Raw genomic sequence first — 22,826 nt, forward strand, 5'->3', positions numbered from 1 at the left:
GGATACAGGTACTAATAACAAATAATATGATTGATGTAAACTGTGTGAAGCTTGTTTCCGGATCCTACATTTTGAAATATTTGTAAATTTCATTTTAAATAGGTTTAAACTATAAAATGCAATTTTTTTTTAATTTAATTTTTTACCATTACAATGATTTATTTGTTGGTACACACAATTTAGTTTTAATGGAAGACTACTAATCATATACTAAATGTCACATTTTCTAGTTTTATTTTAGTGGATAATTACTCATCAATTGAGGTGCTCCTGATTTGAAGGAAGATTCACAAAACTGAATGTTACAGAAAAATGAAAAAAATGAAAAAAATTGTTTCTCTCCCCAATCTCATGTATCTCCACGAACTTTGTTTACTTTGAAAGTTGTTGACCTACAAATTAAAGTATTGCATGTTGATGTTTGAATCATCTACATCAAACATAATTATGTTTAAATTTAACAAATAAAAATTTATAATTAATGCAGGAACTCTGAGAATGATTTAAATAACCAGTGAAGGATATCCCTGCTTCTGCATAGTGTGGCATTCCAACAATGACCTCATTATAAGATAGGCACTGGCTACGGTTACATGGAAATGTAACAATAGCAAAAATATTATTGTTACATCGGAGACTAATTGCCGGAATGCAAAGTTTGGTAAGGAACCGATTAATTACGAATGTAACAATAATAATTGAGGCTACGGTTACATTGTGTTATTGTTACATGAAAAACAGAAATGTACGCTAGATTTATTAAATTTAAATCTTCTATAGTTGTGTTGCTTAATTCATTCGTATGTACTAAATAATACTTGTAATTATAATGATAAATAATAAATATTATTGTTCAACACATAGTTTTACGTATAAATGGTTTTGATATTCTGAAAGGTACTACTTCAGATTAGTAGTGCCAAAGGCAAAACATATAGTTTAATGGTTTCTTGACTTGTTGAGAACTCGGGCTGAGAAAAGTGTTCACTTTTTGACGTATTTAACTGCACACCTACTCTTATTACTGTCATTATACTTTGAACAATGGATGAAGAGATTCCTATTACCAATTTTGTTTTGGATGAAAGATTTAAAACTTTGGATGCGTTTGAAACGAAACTGAAACAATATCAAGACACCAATTTCATACAGTAAAAAAGTATTTCTCATCAGAACCATGGCAAACATTAAAGATTGCCTTATTTTCTAAAAGGAATATCGCAGAATGGAATTGCACGGTATGCAATACAGACGTTCACCACTTGTGTGTGATGGCTGCTTGGAGTGGATTCATCAAAAATGTGTCGGACTTAAACATGCTCCAAAAACCACTAAATGGATATGTAGAAACTGTCATTGTAAATAAAAATTAAAGAAATTGCATGTAATAATTGTATGTATTGTAAATACAAAATAAATATCTTCAACTTTTATTATTTAGTACATACATATTAGAAGTCCCATCGTGCATTGCTGTTTGTCATGTAACAATAACGCTTTATGTAACCGTAGCCTCAATGGTTATTGTTACATTCGTAATTAATCATGTCCTTATCCAACCATGCATTCTGGCATTTAGTCTCCAATGTAACAATAATATTTTTTATTATTGTTACATTTCCATGTAACCGTAGCCAGTGCCTATAAAATATAATGTAGGTTGGATATATTTAGAATATCTTTTCATACTGATTTTTCCGGATTGTAAAAGAAACGTAAATAGTGTAAAAGAGAGCTCAAAATACAATAATTTCGCTAGAAACAGAAGGGAAATGTGTAGAAAAGTGTTTAAAGTCAATCTATTCATTTGTGTGTTTCCTTCTCATCAATCTCAGTATTAAAGATTTTGGGGGGTTTTCCACACTATAAAAACAAAATGAACTAGTATCTCAATTGTTTGTAAAACAATTGAAAGGTCTTTCCTGTAAAAGTGATGTTTTCGTAATGTTCTTTGTACGACCTTTCGTTTGATATACGACAAGCACACATTCTGAAACTTTTCGCTTTTTACACTTAATGACCTCATCCGCCTACATTTTTGAGATCGGAAGTATGATATATGTAACACAGGGTAGATGAGCTTTCATTTGATATGCGACAACGCCATGTTCTAAAAAGTTTGATTTTTGCACTTAATAACCCCATCCAACCAATTATTGGAGGTTGGGAATTTGATATTTCAAATGTACACATCATGACCTTTCATTTGATATACAACAACCCTATCGTAAAAGAAAATTTATTTTTTTGCACTCAATGACCCCATCCAACCAATTTTTGGGGGACGTCAATTTGAAATTTGAAATGTACGCTTTATGTTCTTTCATTTGATATGCGACAACCTTACCATCTGAGAAATTTGAATTTCTGCACTAAATGACCCCACCCTTCCACCTGGGATGAAAAAGAGGGTTAAAATTTTCATTTTTAAGTAGAGTTTATTGAGACCTTCAATTTGATATATCAGATGACCCCATTTGACAAAGTGCCAAAAATGATGCAATATCAATGGTATAAATAGAAGTTATGAAACTTACAAAGTCAATGCAAAACATGAAAATTTCAAAATGATTTTTTTGGTGTTTTTTTCAATGGAATGTTTTTGGTATTTGGTTAAACATATAACTATGTTAATCTCTTTAATTTCTTAAACATTTTAAGTGGTTAGCTGTTGTTGATTCAGAAATACATGCCTCCGCTCGAAAAATTTCAAACTGCATTATCTCTAAAACGACAATAGATATCTCAAATCTGTTAAATGGTAAATGATCTACAATTAAAGGACAACATTATAGAAAAAGAATTGGGACAATTTCAAAGTTCACCAAGGTCACAATTAATCATCAAATATATGATGCAATACCAAACTTAAGAACCGGAAGTCGTAGAGACACGGGACTATCACCATTCAACTCAGGACCACTTGACCTTTCAAATATCCCAAGGTCAAGGTCATAGTATAATGTGAAGGTCAAGGTGAAATTTCATCATGACCTGACATTGACCTCAAATTGAAGGTCTTGAATTACTGATCATCTTTGCAGTTTATAGTGGGTTGATATCTGTTACCTATAAAAAGATATACACACAATACTATACTTTTAAGAATCATCCCGTTGTAACTTTTGAACAGACGGTCGGACATTTTTGGGCTTCTTATAAAAAATGTAGAGCTCGTTGAGAGGAACATTTTATACGCTGTATGTATGCAGCAAAGTCTTATCGTTTTCCTAATATGCAAGCTTGAAATTGCAGCGTAATTTTATATTGCACTCGGTGACCTTTGACCTTGGGTGCATATTAAAGGTCACATTAATTAAAGATTATTGGTGAAGGTCCTAAGTCTCTACGACTTCCGGTTCTGGAAATACAATTTTTCTTAAACTGTACACAATTTTTCAAGAGGAATAACTCCTTATAAGGGTTAATAATAAAATGATTGTATATGTTCATTAACATTGCCATCTTCTCCTGTACATGTTGCCGTTTTCAAATCGATTCTATCTCTTATACTTTTTGAGAAAAATGCAAAGGAAAGAAATTGTTTCAAGGGGATATAACTCCCATAGGGGACAATGAAATCCTATTCAACCTCATATGGTAATACATTATGATGAGATCTACCTATTGTCCAAATAATGTCATAATATCTTTAAAAAAAATGAGGGGGTGCTGTGTTGAAAAAAAACAATAAAAGGGAGATAACTTCTAAAGAAGATGATGAAATCCTTAACAAGGTCATTTGGTAATACTGCATGATGAGGTCTATCAATGGTCCATATTTGGTCTTGGTAACTTTAACAGAAAGAAGGGGCGGGCATGTCAAAAAAATGTTGGAAGAAAAAAAAGAAAAAAAAGAAAAAAAAACATTAGAAAAACAATAAGGTCTTTCCTCGCGGAGAGGAAAGACCTTAATGATGTTAGGGAATGTCACTCTGGTCAACCCCATAGGGGATTGACGGCTTGAAGCCGTCTTTCCCCAAAAACATAGTTAAACAAACAACATTAATAAACTTAGCAACAGAAAATGCCCCAAATTTCTAAGGGGTCACATTCTTGCAGAACCTACCTTTTATATAAGAAACTAATAATTTATTCTCTTCCTGAAAAGTCATGAAATATTGGACTCTGGACATGATGCAAGCAAATATCTTTCAATCCAGCAGTGAATCATAGAATGATTAATGAGGTAACAAAATTAATTACCGGTAGTACTCAAATACTCATAAATTGCATATATGGATTCAAACTATTCAACACAGCAACACAAGAGGCTGTTTCACTAACCAGTGTGTAGACACAATCTCCCCATGAAAAAGCATGAAAAAAACATGCCCTGCTTGCACTTTTACATTCCCATGTTAAGATAAATAGGAAAACCAGACCAATCTTATTAATCAAAGTGCTTGTAAGCACTGAACAGTAAAGATTGCTTCAATTTATCAGTGGAAGTAAAATAAAATATTGCATTGATTGTACAGCAATTCTAGACAAAGGGAGATAACTCAAATTCTTTAAAATGAATTTAACAATGACATCATTTATATTTTTGGAACAGATGTTAGATTCCTACACCTTGTAAACGATATTTAAATATGTCGCTCACCTTGGTCTGTGTGAAAATTCAATAAAGGACACAGATGGATTCATGACAAAATTTTGTTTTGGTGATGGTGATGTGTTTGTAGATCTTACTTTACTGAACATTCTTGCTGCTTACAATTATCTCTATCTATAATGATTGGCCCAGTAGTTTCAGTGGAAAATGTTAGTAAAAATTTACAAATTTTATGAAAATTGTTAAAAATTGACTATAAAGGGCAATAATTCCTTCAGAGGTCAATTGACCATTTTGGTCATGTTGATCTATTTTTAGGTCTTACTTTGCTGTAAATTATTGCTGTTTACAGTATCTCTATCTATAATAATATTCAAGGTTATGACAAAAAAACGCAAAATTTCTTTCAAATTACTAATTTCGGGAGAGCAACCCAATAACTGGCTGTCCAAATCATCTGAAAAATTTAGAGCAGACCTGATAAACAATAATACCCCTGTCAGATTTGCTCTAAATGCTTTGGTTTTTGAGTAATAAGCCAAAAAATGCATTTTACCCCTATGTTCTATTTTTAGCCATGGCGGCCATCTTGGTTGGTTGGCCGGGTCACCAGACACAATTTTTAAACTAGATACCCTAATAATGATTTTGACCATGTTTGGTTAGATTTGGTCATTGCCCAAGTAGTTTCAGAGGAGAAGATATTTGTAAAAGTTTACGGACGACGGAAGCCGGACGACGACAGACGACGGACTCCAAGTGATGAGAAAAGCTCACTTGACCTTTCAGATCAGGTGAGCTAAAAACTGATCACTCCCTATTTATGAAATGGTGCACCTGACATATCAGAAATGCAGGCAATGCAAAATAGTTATATAATTGGATTGAATCTTGGTAAAACCCTAATTTGGCATAAATATTCAAATCTTAACTTGCATGTACCCTATACTAATTTTCAAGTTGATGCAACCAAGGATTTGTATAGTGAGCAATGTTATTGGACCAAAACTTGAATCTGTTAAGTAACATATATGATTTTTTGTATACACACCTGATGCTTATATACACAGGAAAAAGAGAACTATATGTAGGTCCAATAAAAACCTAAAAAAAATACAAGTGGAATTAAAAGATGACAATTTAATTGTAATTTGTTGATTTGAATCTTCTTTATTGGAACACATAAGATGTATTTGCTGATGATACATTCAAGGGGTGTAATCGCTTGCTTTCATTTCAATTGTTGACAGTTTCTTTCCTCCAAAAACAGCATTCAATTGGTGTAAACTTGAAATCCAATTTTATCTAAGAATTGGTGCAATCTTATACTACGTAAACTGTAGGCTCTAAGGATACTTGTTTTTTTTTTTTAAACTAATGGTGCAAATATGTTGTGGCCCTAAAGACTCATTTTTGGTGCAAACAAATTTCTCTCACTGTAAGACCAGTATATATAAATAACAAGATTGTTTATATTAATAAATAGGCAATGTGTCCATGGGACACAGATGATGCCCCTGCTTGCATATAATTTTTTAAAGGGACACAACTCCAAGAACTGTAAAAGTGACGCTACACAACTTTGAACTTTTTTGTAATAAGCATCGTGTACCCCTTTACAAATGGAATAAATTGCTTGACCACGGAACCAAGAAAATGAGGTCAAGGTCAGATGACACCTGACAGTTGGACATGTACACCTTACATTCATTCCATACACTAAATATAGAAGGCCTATTGCATACAGTATAAGAAAAATAGACCAAAACACAAAAACTTTTTTATAACTACTAAACAATGAAAATGATGTCAAGGTCAGATGACACCTGCCAGTTGGGCATGTACACCTTACAATCCTTCCATACCACAAATATAGTAACCTATTGCTTATAGTATCTGAGATTTGACCACCAAAACTAACCCTTTTTCACTGATACATGAAAGAAGGGGGTTAGGAGGGGTCCTGATCCCAAATTCCTGGGCTTAAAAACATGGAATCCCAAAGTCTCGATTTCAAAGAAATTTAAATCCAAACATCTCAAAATTTGAAAAAAAATTTCCTGGATCACAAAATGATCAATCCTGAAATTCTGAGCTTAAAAACATCCAACCCCGGAGTCCTGATAAAGGTCCTACCTCCCTCATGAAATGAGATTGATGTCAAATGAAACTTGTCTGATTAACATTACAAAAAATCTTAACTTTTTTTCAAGTAATCACTGAACCATGGAAATGAAGTCAAGAACAATGGACATGTGACAGACATAAAATTCCTAAATTAAGGCATCTTTATACAAAGTATTAAGCATCCAGGACTTCCAACTTCTAAAATATTTAACTTCTAAGAAGTTATTCAACTCCACCGCCAGATCACTATCCCTATGTTGAGTTTTCTGAGACAAAAGTCTAATCTCGATAAAAATCAGTCGAAAAAGTTTTACTCATCAGGAAGATACAAATAGAAATACATCAAACAAAAACACAGAGTGGATGTGGCCTTATACTTGTACATCCCAACAACAAAAAGACACGTAAGTACTTAAGTACAGATGTGAGAGTACTCGCATATAAACGAGCTCTTCTTACTACTGAAATAATAAATTCCTTAAAAAGTAGTTAACAGCATCAAAATCCAAAATACTGAAATAGTATTCCTATGTCTGAGCTTTAAGCAATATTTGTATCAGGTCAGACAAAAACTAAAAATAATTAAAACCTTTATTAATATTTAAAGAAATTGAAATTACATCACAGATGAAGTAATAACAAGATTTTTTTCATTAACAATCTCAAATTGTCTACATAATATACATCTTAAACGTTCTAATGAAATAAGAAAGTTCTGTTTTATGTAACTAGAACATCTTAAAATAGTAAAACATAGCAATCAAATTTTTATGTGATAGGAGATCTAGAACAAAAGAACAAGTAAGTGAATAATTTTAACTGTTTTTTGTTTAAATGAAAATAGAATGCTATAAACATAAAGTTTTATTTTAAATTCATAGTTATATATCGTGAAGATTTATATCAATAAATGTCTTTCTAAAATTTATTTCTGCAAAAATAATAGATTCACCATAAATAAATCACAAATATCTGGAGGAGGGAAACATTACTAAGCTATAAAATAGACATTAACTGTAGAGTCATATATTAAAGAAATATTTATAACACTAAAAATCCATATCTTTTAACATGATTTTGAAAACAAGCAAAAATACATGGTAACAAGTCTACTGAAAAATATAATAAACTAACAATATTGCACTTTCTTGTTGGACATCTTCAAACAAATTAAAAAAATTCTTCTCCAATTATAATAAAGATAATTAAAAATTCTCTATATGTAGTTTGCTTTATTATTAATATATTGCAATGTAAACCATGCTCGTGTTTACCATGTTTTCTTGCAAGTGATTAATTCTTGAAGTTCTTTAACAAATCTTTTTGCTTGTTTAATGCAGTTTCAATCAACATAAAGCTATTCACTTGTGCAAATTTTATTTCAATAGCTTCCCATTTTTTTTTTTAAATCTTTTATAAAATCTAAATAAAATTGACCACTTGCATGAACATTGTTTAACATATAACAAGTTAATGCTGTAAATACTTTGTCTATAAAAATCAAAACAATGCTTTTATTTCATACAAACAAATCCTTACTTTTCATTTCATCACCATTTTCAACACAATCTTATCAATCTTTTTTCCAGGTAATACCAAATGTTTTCCTCATATTTTGATTTCAACTCTAAATATATACATATGTATATATGTTCAGCTAATTATATATATCTATATACTGTGAAACTGGCTGCTAATATGTGGGGTATCTTAAGTCAATTAGATACATAAAAAATTGAGGATAATGCAGCCTTTGGTAGACAATTTTTGCAAAGTATGGTTCATATATTTTAGTAGAAAACATGTACAGGACAGGTTAATATGAAACAATTTTTAACATTTATTGATTGCCTCATTAGAAATATTTTAAAAAAGAAAAATGAAGAAACCGGATTTTTAAATTTTGTTTTAAGTCGTAGACCTTTTAACCTCATTATTCAAGAGTAATGCATGCTTAGAAACAATGCATTCAACAAACTATGCAATTACAGGGTGAAATGAAAATGTTTAGTATACAGCTTATTGACGAAAATCAGTGCCTTAATTTGTTTAAATATTTGATTATATTGATTATCTTTTTGCAAACAAATTCCCACATCACTCTCTATTTATGTAATGATGAAAAAAGCCCATCTTGTACAACAACAAAAAAAATATTTACAACAAAACAATATACCTCTTATCAATAAAAGTAAGTAACAATTCATTATCACATATTGGTCATGGTCAACGTAATATATATGATTGCAACGTAAAACATTTACAGCATATCTCTTGAGTGGGTACCTAGAAAATTGAAGTTTAGCTTGCTTGTTCATCTATGAAAACAACAAAACCTTTTTTCACTACTTGTTGAAAGTGAAATTTGTTTTTTCTAACCAATCAAATCATGAACAAACTGACAAAATAACAAATAAACAACCAGTTTGACAGTGTTTGTTAGTTACAACAACCAATAACTTAAAACTCTTCAACTGACTTAATAATAAACTTCAAATGTGAACTATGAAAAATTCATGTCAATAAACCATGTCTGAGTGGTCTCCTTATAATCTCATATATTGTATGAAATTCAAACAGGAAAGTTGGTTTAAATAGAAAAACAGTATGGAATTATGATATACAGAAACTGATCAGAATTCTAAGCTTGTGAGACAGCATATTGAATGCCACATGGACAAAAATGCCAGAAATCTGAATGGGCAAAACTCTTCAGATGAACTGTAGAGTAAAAATATATTTCATATTTGTTACAAATGATAAATTATGGTTTTGTTTGAACCACCATTGCAAGAATGTTTACATTTTGGAAATAACTCTGTAATTATATGTAAAATATGTATATTCTACAAGTAAACACTATCAAATCTCATTTTGTTTAAACATTGAAAATACACATTTATAATTCATGATTTAAAGATTTTTAAAATATTCTTTCCTATAAATGAAAATAACCAAATTTATGTCACACTTCCCTCCAGAAAATGATAAATTCATACATCCTTTCAATACAAATGAAGTATTTTTTTCTAATCTATATTACACAACAACTAAGACATTTCATAGCAAATTTTCAATAGCCATTATGGCTCTCTATAATTTTTGCAGTGTTGAGGATTATATATTATTAACTTTTTATCAACAGCTCTTTTGTACATGTACTAAATTGCCAAGTTTTGCCCAACTCAATTATAATGTCTGATTCCCAAAAGTTATGGGCCATATGAAAATAAGTGGATTCACTGTAACTAAACATGTATTTATTTTTTCATGTAATTTTATATGAAATACATGATATTCTTTGTTAATTGGGATTATAAAATAATTCATCAAGAAATTTGCAGTATGTATTGATTAAGTGAGTACCTGATTTTTCTTAAAACAAACAATCTTAATTTTTACACAATACTATCTATTTCTATTAAAATAGATGTGCTGGTAAATTTTGTGAATAGCTTATTTATTTATTGAAAATTTAACTATATTTGTAGTGAATATAAGCAAGACCTTCATTTAAAAACTTTGATATAATACTTTAAGAACTGGAGACACATCAAATACAAATGAATGGTGTTCTTTTTCTTCAAGAAATATGAAAAGTATGTGTATATATAAAAACCAAAGTTAGTGTGTATATCAAGTCTGCATGTGGTCTGCATGTGGTAAGTGTGCCTAAATCCTAATAAAATCTTGACAAGATAAACATTACCAGTATTTTATATAAATATTGACTTAGATTTTCTTTGCCCTGTCATCTTATAATAATATTCCATCGATGTTTATCTCTCTGACTTAACTCTCCATCTCAATACAAAATAACAGCCGACTCTCAATAACACAAAAAATGCACATAGAACAATGAAATCCACAAAGAATACATTTTCCACATCCCATTGTTCTAGGATGTCTTTTGGTTCATTGAACTGACATTTCAATATATGGTCCTCAGAACAGTCTAAATTCTTACGATCAAATCCATATATAGCATGAAGTATACCTTCAAATGAGTATCTGTAAAGTCAAATGTTTAAATTTTAATTTTATGAAAACATATTTGAAAACAAAATGTATACAATATTTTTTTAGCATAAGGAGAAGATTATATTAGCATAATAATTTAAAGAATGACAAATCTATTTCATGAGTTTTTTTTATAAACTAACACCAGTTTCAAAGGAAAGGTGTCTTTCTGAAGTAATTGCTTCTATACCGATTTCAAAGGCGATTGTTATGTTTTATATTGTTGAGTACCGACTTTTATTTGTACCAAATTTTTGTTTTCATTAAGCATTTTGTTATTCTACTGAAGATGATTAAAGGGGTTAGTGTTGAGTCCTCATAAAAACTTGTATAACTCACCCACATGTTCATTCATCCTCAATCAGGAAGTCAGTGGTTGTCTTTAGTTATATCTTTTTTTTTGTTTTGTTCTTTAGGAATTCAATATTTTTATTAAAAGTTTTATAGTTTTCAAAGAACTCATTTTTGTTAGACTTATGATCGTAAAAGAATTGACATATTGTAAAGATATTTGTTTATTGCTGTACTGAAGTAAAGATGACATTAGTTTTTTAGTGTTGCTAAGCTGCAGTCTCATTGACATCTATCGTATTTAACATTTTAATTCATATCATAAGACTTAAACAACACAACAATATTTGTGTAATTTGTCTTAGGGTAGGTATTTTTTCGTAGTTGTCTATTAAGTATCATGTTGTTTGTCTTAACTGTATTATAGCCTTATAGGAGAAGGTTTATTTATATGAAATTTATGATTTTTAAGATCTTTGCATTGATTTTATTTCAAATCTTAAATGAATAGTGGGCAAAATAGTTTACAAGCACTTGGACTTTTGCAGTTGAAACTCTTATATTACTGTAGTAAAAAGCAAAAATAAAACTTCTATGAATCTTTCTCGGTCTATAAAACATACTGGTTATCCTTAGATATAAATAAGGAGATTAGGTATGACCAATTGTTGTTGTAGATGCTAACCGAGGTCATACATTCTAAAGATGCTTATTCATACCTTAAATAAGATATATATGATAACCATTGTAGATAAACAGGCATGGTCTGGAAATTTACAAAAAATCCACTGAATAACAAAACAGGAATAGCTGTTACTGGTCCCAAATATACTGCTACCTGAAATTTATGAAAAGTATCCACTGAATAATAAAACAGAAGAAATACAAAGATGTAAGCCTTAGTATAAAGAATCTACACAAATATTAATCCAGCAGATAACTGGACAGAAATTTAATAGATCATGTAAAAAAAACAGATGCTCAGCAGGGCGCAGCTTTATACAACTGCAGAGGTCGAACCCTGAACAGTTGCGGAAAGTATGGACACAACATTTAAGCTTGACACAGCTCTGAATTTGGATTGTGATTAAATAGTTGACACAACATAGGTTTCTGACACAGAATGAATGTGGTCTAAGAATTTAAACTTAGAAACTTAAAAATTTTAAATTGGACATTTACCTATTATGGTCCATAATCTAAATACATGGTTAGATTCAGCATATCATAGAACCCCAAGAATTCCAATTTTTGATGAAATCAAATAATGTTCAATTTTAGACCCTTTACACCTCAATGTGGATCAATTTGATAACCGGGCCCAAATATTAACAAGAGGCTGTCACAACGACAGCAAACCGGATTTATTAACATTTATTTGTATCCTGCCAATATCACAAGAACCATAACTGATGAACGGTGAAAGTGAAAATCGTCAATATCAAATTTGACCTCCATTTTTTCATCAGTATCAACATATTAAAATTTGAAAAGCTTCGGTTGAATGGTTCATGAGTAAATGCACGGACACGACTGGAAAAGCCATTTTTCAATCTTTCAAGAACGATAACTGTGCAATTGAAGATTTCTTGCTATTGCACAATACTGTGCAATTGAAGATTTCTTGCTATTGCTGAATACTGTGCAATTGAAAATTTCTTGTAATTGCACAATACTTAATATAATAATTTTGATCCTGATTTGAACCAACTTGAAAACTGGGCCCATAATCAAAAATCTAAGTACATGTTTGGATTCAGCATATCAAAAAAGCCCAAGAATTCAATTTTTATTAAAATCAAACTTAGTTTAATTTTGGACCCTTTGGACTTTAATGTAGACCAATTTGAAAACAGGACCAAAAATTAAGAATTTACATACACAGTTAGATTTGGCATATCAAAGAACCCCAATTATTCAATTTTTGATGAAATCAAACAAAGTTTAATTTTGGACCCCAATTTAGACCAACTTGAAAACTGGGCCAATAATAAAAAAACTAAGTACATTTTAAGATTCAGCATATTAAAGAACCCCAAGGATTCAATTTTTGTTAAAATCAAACTAAGTTTAATTTTGGACCCTTTGGACCTTAATGTTGACCAATTTGAAAACGGGACATAAAAAATAAAGAATCTACATACATAGTTAGATTCGGCATATCAAAGAACCCCAATTATTCAGTTTTTGATGAAATCAAACAAAGTTCAAATTTGGACCCTTTGGGCCCCTTATTCCTGAACTGTTGGGACCTCAACTCCCAAAATCAATCCCAACATTCCTGTTGTGGTCATAAACCTTGTGTTAAAATTTCATAGATTTCTATTAACTTATACTAAAGTTATTGTGCAAAAACCAAGAAAAATGCTTATTTTGGACCTGTTTTTGGCCCCTAATTCCTAAACTGTTGGGACCTCAACTCCCAAAATCAATCCCAACCTTCCTTTTGTGGTCATAAACCTTGTGTTTAAATTTCAGTGATGTCTATTTACTTATACTAAAGTTAGAGTGCGAAAACCAAGAAAATGCTTATTTCGGCCCTTTTTGGCCCCTAATACCTAAAATGTTAGAGTGCGAAAATTAAAAAGTATTCGGACGACGATGACGCTGACGACGACGCAGACTACAACGCCATACCAATATACGACCAAAATTTTTTTAATTTTTGCGGTCTATAAAAATCTAAGTACATGTTTAGATACAGCATATCAATGAACCCCAGGAATTCATTTTTTGTTAAAATCAAGCTAAGTTTAATTTTGGACCCTTTGGACCTAATGTAGACCAATTTGAAAACAGGACCAAAAATTAAGAATCTGAATACACGGTTAGATTTGGCATTTGAAAGAACCCCAATAATTCATTTTTTAATGAAATCAAACAAAGTTTAATTTTGGACCCTTTTGACCCCTAATTCGTTGGGACCAATACTCCCAAAATCTATCCAAACCTTCCCTTTGTGGTCATAAACCTTGTGTTAAAATTTCATAGATTTCTATTAACTTATACTAAAGTTATTGTGCAAAAACCAAGAAAAAAGCTTATTTTGGATCTGTTTTTGGCCCCTAATTCCTAAACTGTTGGGACTCAAACTCCCAAAATCAATCCCAACCTTCCTTTTGTGGTCATAGACCTTAGGTTAAAATTTCATACATTTCTGTTTACAAATTCTTAAGTAATTGTACGAAAACCAAGAAACATGCTTATTTGGGCCCTTTTTGGCCCCTAATTCCTAAACTGTTGGGACCAAAACACCCAAAATCAATCCCAACCTTCCTTTTATGGTCATGTGTTTAAATGAGTAGGTCCGGTAAGGACCGATTTTGGCCTCAAATTTCAGGTTCATCTGACGAAAGATTTTGACCACTTTTTAAACACTTAAGTGTCTATTTCATTTGAATCAATTTCCGTCAAAAACTCTGGTTTAAGTGAACGTCATTTGTGCGTTTAGGGGTGTCGTCACTTCCATTCCAATGTTGAGCGAGTGGTTGGAAAACTATAATTCTATATTGTATGAATTATTCGGCAAATTGAATTCTCAAAATTGACAATCAGCATTGCTGTTATTAGGGAATTGTCATAATGTACCTACAGAACAACCATTATTTCTAGTTTATCCTGCACAATGAGGATCACTAAGACGCTTGGTGAACGTAAATAGTGCAGGGATACAGGCGACCCCCTCTATCTGGTAAATGACGTCATAAAGGCGCATATAATTGACGAGTTTTTGCCGGTGACGGATGAACTCGAAAGTGGTCTATTAGTTTATGTGAAAGATTTTAACTGATTTAGTAATTAAAAACGATCTGATTAAAGCTCATATATGAAAAATCTACCAAATATGCCGAAAAATGTCACTTTTCAGATGGTTTTTGTCAAAAACGAAAGTGGCCGCATCCGTGTTCATCCTCAACCTTTATATATATTATGTATTATCATAAAATACAACTTACATTTCAATATTAAGGATGAACACGAATGCGACCACTTTCGTTTTACCTCAAAACTGTCTACAATTTAACTAAAATGCTAGAATTGTGAAGATTTCAGTAAATTAGCATGACTTTATGGTGCTAGTACCCGATATATGTGCATTGTTATGTCAAAAACAGCCCATATATATGTAGCAGAAGCATTCTACTGTCTAATAAATAACTAAAAGTTTACATTTTAAAAACTTTGTAAAACTGCTATATTTTGGGGCCAAAAAGGGGTCTTACTGAACCTACTCCTTTCATAGCTTTCTATTTACTTTTACTAAAGTTAGAAGTGCCTAAAACCAAATGACTTCCGATGACGGCGACGACGCCACCGTGATACCAATATACGACCACAACTTCATCAAAAACTACCTTGACTAAAAACTTTAAATATTCATATATATATTAACCAAAATATCCACATCAATGAAAATTTAGAAAATTTAACACAGTTTACCTGCAGTGATGTAGCTGCCCCAATAATGAGTCCCAAAGACTGAGCCACAAGTGAGGTCTGTACTGCTAGTGTCATAAACATGACAAATCGCATAAAGTTATCTGGTTGTGATGTCATCCAATATACTATACTGCCATATATCAATGGAAAAATTATCTGTAATATAAAGTTTTACGAAAAAATCTTATGATGAAGACATTAAATAATCGGAAGGACATTATTCTTATCGTCTATTTACAGCCTGCATATATTTTATTGCAGAATTAGCTGTAATACATTAATACATTAATATAGGCTTTAAATATAGAAAACTTGTCCATATCACGGAATTCAGACAGTAATTTTCATTTCATTTTAAAGAGATGCAATATTAATATATTTTCATTGTACATTTTACTCAAATCTTAATTCAATACATCCTTTGTGATAATCAATACAATGTACAATTTTACATCAATAACCTACCTGGAATGGCATGTCAGCAAATGTTTTAGCCAGATAGTAGGCTTTTACACTGTACCAATAATTTAAATGTTCCCTCACAAAAACTGCCATTTCTAATGGAACTGTAAATAATATACAACAAATATGTAAACAATTTTTTTTTAAAACACATCTCATTTGCAATTAAATTACTGATAGCAAAATAAATGGAGAATGTGCTCCAATGGACACAGATGATGCCCCCCCTTGCATACAACATTATAAAGGGACATATCTCAAGAAAGATAAAAGTGACGCAGCCCAAATTTGTACTTGATCAGAGTTTTTTTGTAATAACTATTGTGTAAAGATTTCATAATGTTTGGTTAGGACAAACTAAAGTGAGGGAACTGAAACAAAAAAATAAGCATTTTTTTTTTCTTTTATAAAGAGGCATTACTCTAGAACGGTGAAAGTGATGCTCCCAAAATTCAAACTTGATCTGTGTTTTGTGGTAATAAGCATTTTGTACAAGTTTCATAACATTTGACTGAAGCAAACTAAAATTAGAGAAAGGAAACCAACTTTTGGACGTTCATATAGACGAACAAGAGTAACACTTAATGCACACACCCTCCTCTAAGGTACATTATATAACAGCACATTAGCAATTAGAGTTTATACTGAACAGAGTACATGTTAATGGTTAAACCTGCAACATATAAGAGTATAGGTTAATACACATAACAGAGTATATGTACATGTCTAAACTAAGATAACATCCAATAATTAAATTTTCTCTGCTCACATCTGTTTACATCTGTTGATAGCAGGAAAATGTATGTGATTATCCTATTCATTATTGCTTAACCTAACTAGGTAAATGCATCAGGAATGTTATAAGCAGGTTCTAGTACAAATGTAATTCAATCAATCTTTGCTTCTTATTCATTGCAGAGTAGCAGCAAATACAAGTTTTAACTCTAAAGTTGTGATTTGAATATGATTCCTTACATTCTGATCATTCCAAGCTCTTGCTTCTGATAAAAGATATGATAGGCCTGATATTTTGGTTGAATTTTCAAGAAAAGATAACTCACACGTCATGACTGTTGGCATAAGTGCTGTAAACATCAGGAACAGTATACAAAAGAAGAGGAAGCTTGTATTGTTTATCACTTTGGTTGCCTCATTGCCTATCCCCAGATACAACAGACCAATCAGGATTCCGACAGTTAAGTGAGAAATTAATCGTAATCTCGTTAACGTCTGTAAAGAAAAGGGAAAAAGTTATATTTATTGGTACCTTGCTTCTACTTTGTGCATTGTCTTAAGAGTTTGTATTATATGTGTTGATTTTTTTTTTTAAAGAAAAGAATATATCCTATATACATTGAATTTGAGGTAAAATTTCAACTTTAGTTTTGTTCATGCCATTACTTGATCCAAACAATAGGGAACTAAGAAATAAAAATTCCATGAACATCTGTTGCAATCTCATACATATACAACCGTAATTACCCATTTAAATACATCATAAAAGTCTTAAATAAATAATTTAAAAGCAGTGTAAAGGAGGTAATCCAACATTGTACAACATTGTACAATTTTGTTTTTGGATTACCTCCCTTACACTGCTTTAAAATTTCCATTATCCAGGAAACCCCAGTCTTTCGCTGTTTTTTTCCCCTAATTCATAAACGGTTTGAGCCAAATTCCCCAAAGCCAATCCTAACCATCCCTTTGTGGTATGGAAACTTGTGGTTTAATTTTATAAAGATCCATACACTTAAACACAAGTTGTTGTCTGGAAAATAGAAAAATGCCTTTTTGGGCCTCTTTTTGCACCATTTCCTTAACTTTTAGGACCATTACCCCCAAATCAATCCAAACTTCCTTTTGTGGTTATAAACCTTGTGTTTAAATTTCATAGATTTCTATTTACTTATACTTAAGTTATTGACTGGAAACCAACAGTCTTCGGATAACGCCACCGAAAAAAAAGTGATACCAATATATAACCACAAAATTTGTTTGCTGTCGTATAAAAAGTTTTATTGCAAAAATTTCAATGGAAAAAAAAAGAAAGAAAAATACACTTGTAAATACTACTTACTGCATCTCTCATTATGGATTTAAATGTACGGACAAATAGTATGTGGAATTGTGTAAAGCTACTGGTAGCAAAGCTATTCTGGTCATTCTGGTACTGCTAAAATAATAAAAGTTAAAAATCATAGCTGTATAAATCATTATAATTCACATCCTTAATTTAACATTTTATAGTCTGATTTCATGTTGTAATTTGTTTGACTTTACATTACCGGTATATTTTTTTTTAATATAAAGTTATATGGACAGTTATTTTAAGGGTATGTGATTAATAAAAGGGCAGATTGCTCTGAGGGATACGATTGCCATGTGATTGTGGATTTTCCGAATTGATTTTCCTCGAAGTTCAGTATTTTTGTGATTTTACTTTTTTCATTGATACATGCATTAGTATTATTTTCAAAAATAATTCAACTGCACGTGTAAAATACTCGTTAAATGTAATTTACGAAATCTGAATAGTTATTCAACTTTAAAAATAGCCAATCCTCAATACAAGTGTATGAACAATGTACTTATTGTCGGAAGGGAGACAACTTGAAGTGACAGACAAAGAAAGGATCTTGTGAGTTTCAAGTTAATCAATGGAGTTGGGAATCCAGAGCAACCATTTAATCTGATACCCCTTCAAGTCAAGAAAACTATACGCATGCGCATAATTACATAAACAAACCCTAGACTTGTGATTTGTAGCAAGGACGTTTATTAAATGTTAATTAAACGACCTCCATTTCTTTATGGAAGTACAATATCAAATATCAGTTTCATAACGGTGACATATATGAAAACTCCACTTCAGTTCTTATATGACAGAAATAGATTTATCGATCAGAATTCAGAGAACTCTCCCATGTTATCAGAACTGGGGAATTCCCTGTGACGTGTTTCTAAATTTATAAAAACACTAAATATAAATACTGCTTAATTCTGATTTTCCATGTTGTTAAAAACATGCATACAAGTCAAGGGAAATATCCACACATGAAGATTATAAGAAGAACATTATAGGACAGTTGTTTAAATTCAATCCTTTTGTTTTTTATACCATTTAAAGCAAGACAATCTCAAGAATCTGAGATGTTTCTCGATGTTTAGAATAAAACGGTTGACGTGAGGGCATGGCCCTGAGTCAATGGTATAAGTCTACAGATTGCTTAAAAGATTGCCCAAAAAATTGCCCTTATAACTTAAACTTCTCGATAAATATCAATTACATTGTATCTAGAACACTGAGAAAAATCAAAAGTTTCTAACTAAGAGAACAAGTCCAAGAGAACTCCAAATCTGATGGGTACAAACAGCATAATATCAGTATAATTTAACCATTAATTAGCACTGCAATAATAAATATCTTATGGCCAAATGTGAGATAACTCAGTAGAGTACATGGTTCCTACCTCAATACTATATTCCTTTATACAAGGCACAGGGACATATAGGCAAGCAGAGTAACCGATTGAAGTATGGTAATTAAAATTGATGATCTCCTCTTCAACATGTTGGACTAGGCTTCTATTTTTCTACTGGTATGCAGTAACAAGAGAAGGCAATTTTAATATCACCAACCATAAAGGCAAATTCAGAATTATCTGTACTTGACAAGTCCCCATAGTTGAAATTTCCATGTGTCTTATATGGATCCCTTGTATGTTTTAAAGGAACAACCCTTGTGCTTCTAGAACCATGAGAGAACAGTTACAATTTCAAACATTTTTTTCATGATAAAGAAAGACATGTTTATAACAAATATTAGACCGTTGGTTTTCCCGTTTGAATGGTTTTACACTAGTAATTTTGGGGCCCTTTATAGCTTGTTGTTCGGTGTGAGCCAAGGCTCTGTGTTGAAGGCTGTACTTTAACCTATAATGGTTTACTTTTTAAATTGTTATTTGTATGGAGAGTTGTCTCATTGGCACTCACACCACATCTTCCTATATCTAACTACCATAGTGAACTAGCAACACTTTATTTAGCAGAATGTGAATTGCTAACAAGCATTTGCAAAGCAGCATTTATTTCCACTCTGTAACCTAAACATTTAAAGAGTATATGTACATGACATGGTTTTTTTTTAATCATTTTTTAATGTTATTCTATCAAGTCATATTATTTCTCAACTGAAGACATATAAAACCTAAAGAAATTTAAGAGTGATTTCAACAGTATGCATTTAATAACAGATAGATCAATAAAGTCATTCAATAAAACAAATTCTTCCTACAATAAAACTTTTAAATCTGAGAAGCAATTTATCAGCCTATCAAACTAGAGGCTCTCAAGAGCCTGTGTCGCTCACCTTGGTCTAGGTGCATATAAACAATGGACACAGATAAATTCATGACAAAATGGTGTTTTGGTGATGGTGCTGTTTTTGTAGATATTTCTTTATTGAACATTCTTGTTGCTACAATTATCTCTATCTATAATGAACTTGGCTTAGTAATTACAGTGGAAAATATTTCCTAAAAATTTACAAAAAGTAACAAAAATTTATGAAATTTTTTAACAATTGACTATAAAGGGCAATAACTCCTTAAGGGGTCAATTGACAATTTTGGTCATGTTGACTTATTTGTAGATCTTATTTTGCTGAACATAATTGCTGTTTACAGTTGATCTCTATCTAAAACTAGAGGCTCTAAAGAGCCTGTGTCGCTCACCTTGGTATATGTGAATATTAAACAAAGGAAGCAGATGGATTCATGACAAAATTGTGTTTAGGTGATGGTGATGTGTTTGTACATCTTACTTTACTGAACATTCTTGCTCCTTACAATTATCTCTATCTATAATGATCTTGGCCCAGTAGTTTCAGTGGAAAATGTTAGTAAAAATTTACAAATTTTATGAAAATTGTTAAAAATTGACCATAAAGGACAATAACTCCTTAGGGGGTCAACTGACCATTTTTGTCATGTTTGACTTATCTTTAGGTCTTACTTTGCTGTACATTATTGCTGTTTACAGTTTATCTCTATCTATCATAATATTCAAGATAATAACAAAAAACGTCAAAATTTTCTTAAAATTACCAATTATGGGGCAGCAACCAAACAACCGGTTGTCGGATCATTCTGAAAATTTCAGGGTAGATAGATCTTGACATGATAAACAATTTCACTCCGTCAGATTTGCTCTAAATGCTTTGATTTTTGAGTTATAAGCCAAAAACTGCATTTTACCCCTATGTCCTATATTTTGCCGTGGCAGCCATCTTGGTTGGATGGCCGGGTCACCGGACACATTTTTTAAACTACATACCCCAAAGATGATTGTGGCCAAGTTTGGATTAATTTAGCCCAGTAGTTTCAGAGGAGAAGATTTTTGTAAAAGATTACTAAGATTTACGAAAAATGGTTAAAAATTGACTATAAAGGGCAATAACTCCTTAAGGGGTCAACTGACCATTTCGGTCATGTTGACTTATTTGTAAATCTTACTTTGCTGAACATTATTGCTGTTTATCTCTATCTATAATAATATTCAAGATAATAACCAAAAACAGCAAAATTTCCATAAAATTACCAATTCAGGGGCAGCAACCCATCAACGGGTTGTCCGATTCATCTGAAAATTTCTGAGCAGATAGATCTTGACCTGATTAACAATTTTACCCCATGTCAGATTTTCTCTAAATGCTTTGGTTTTTGAGTTATAAGCCAAAAACTGCATTTTACCCCTATGTTCTATTTTTAGCCATGGCGGCCATCTTGGTTAGTTGGCGGGGTCACCGGACACATTTTTTAAACTAGATACCCCAATGATGATTGTGGCCAAGTTTGATTAAATTTGGCTTAGTAGTTTCAGAGGAGAAGATTTTTGTAAAAGTTAACGACGACTGACGCAGGACGACGACGCAGGACGACGACGGACGCAGGACGACGACGGACGCAGGACGACGACGGACGCAGGACGACGGACGACAGACGCAAAGTGATGGGAAAAGCTTCGGGCCAGGTGAGCTAATAATATTCAAGATAATAACCAAAATCTGCAAAATTTCCTTAAAATTACTAATTCGGGGGCAGCAACCAAACAACAGGTTGTCCGATTTGTCTGAAAATTTCAGGGCAGCTAGATCTTGACCTGATGAACAATTTTATTAATGTCAGATTTGCTCTAAATGCTTTGGTTTGAGAGATATAAGCCAAAATCAACATTACACCTCTATGTTCTATTTTTAGCCATGGCGGCCATCGTGGTTAGTTGGCCGGGTCACGCCACACATTTTTAAAACTAGATACCCAAATAATGATTGTGGCCAAGTTTGGTTAAATTTGGCCCAGTAGTTTCAGAGAAGAAGATTTTTGTAAAAGATTACAAAAATTTACGAAAAATTGGTCAAAATTGACTATAAAGGGCAATTACTTCTTAAGGGGTCAACTGATAATTTTGGTCATGTTGACTTATTTGTAGATCTTACTTTACTGAACATAATTGCTGTTTACAGTTTATCTCTCTCTATAATAATATTCAAGATAATAACCAAAATCTGCAAAATTTCCTTCAAATTACTTATTTCGGGGCAGCAACCCAACAACTGGTTGTCTGATTCATTTGAGAGTTTCATAGCAGATAGATTTCCACTTGATGACCAATTTTACACCTTGTCAGATTTGTTCTAAATGCTTTGGTTTCAGAGATATAAGCAAAAATCTACATTTCACCTCTATGTTCTATTTTTAGCCATGGCGGCCATCTTGGTTGGTTGGCCAGGTCACGCCACACATTTTTTAAACTAGATACCCCAAAGATGATTGTGGCCAAGTTTGTATTAATTTAGTCAAGTAGTTTCAGAGGAGAAGATTTTGTAATAGATTACTAAGATTTAAGAAAAATGGTCAAAAATTGACTA

At 31.7% G+C, this 22,826-nt stretch overlaps 1 protein-coding gene across 4 annotated transcripts in view; it reads right to left on the reverse strand.

Annotated features, from left to right (window-relative positions):
* Positions 1-7,263: 7,263 nt before the first annotated feature.
* Positions 7,264-22,826, reverse strand: part of LOC139523928 (ATP-binding cassette sub-family G member 4-like) — a 37,999-nt gene continuing 22,436 nt past the window's right edge. For 2 of the 4 annotated variants that reach the window (XM_071318354.1, XM_071318352.1), the window contains 6 exons: positions 17,976-18,068; positions 16,960-17,128; positions 15,902-16,002; positions 15,437-15,592; positions 11,716-11,834; positions 7,264-10,696 (listed from right to left, as the gene is read on the reverse strand). In XM_071318354.1, coding sequence (XP_071174455.1) covers positions 10,465-10,696; positions 11,716-11,834; positions 15,437-15,592; positions 15,902-16,002; positions 16,960-17,128; positions 17,976-18,068 — 870 coding nt within the window. In that variant the 3' untranslated portion in view covers positions 7,264-10,464. Of the gene's footprint in view, positions 10,697-11,715; positions 11,835-15,436; positions 15,593-15,901; positions 16,003-16,959; positions 17,129-17,975; positions 18,072-22,826 lie in introns of all 4 variants that reach the window. The other 2 variants (XM_071318351.1, XM_071318353.1) reach the window with 1 other exon arrangement.

The sequence above is a fragment of the Mytilus edulis genome, chromosome 5, assembly GCF_963676685.1.
Source record: "Mytilus edulis chromosome 5, xbMytEdul2.2, whole genome shotgun sequence".
NCBI lineage: Eukaryota > Metazoa > Mollusca > Bivalvia > Mytilida > Mytilidae > Mytilus > Mytilus edulis.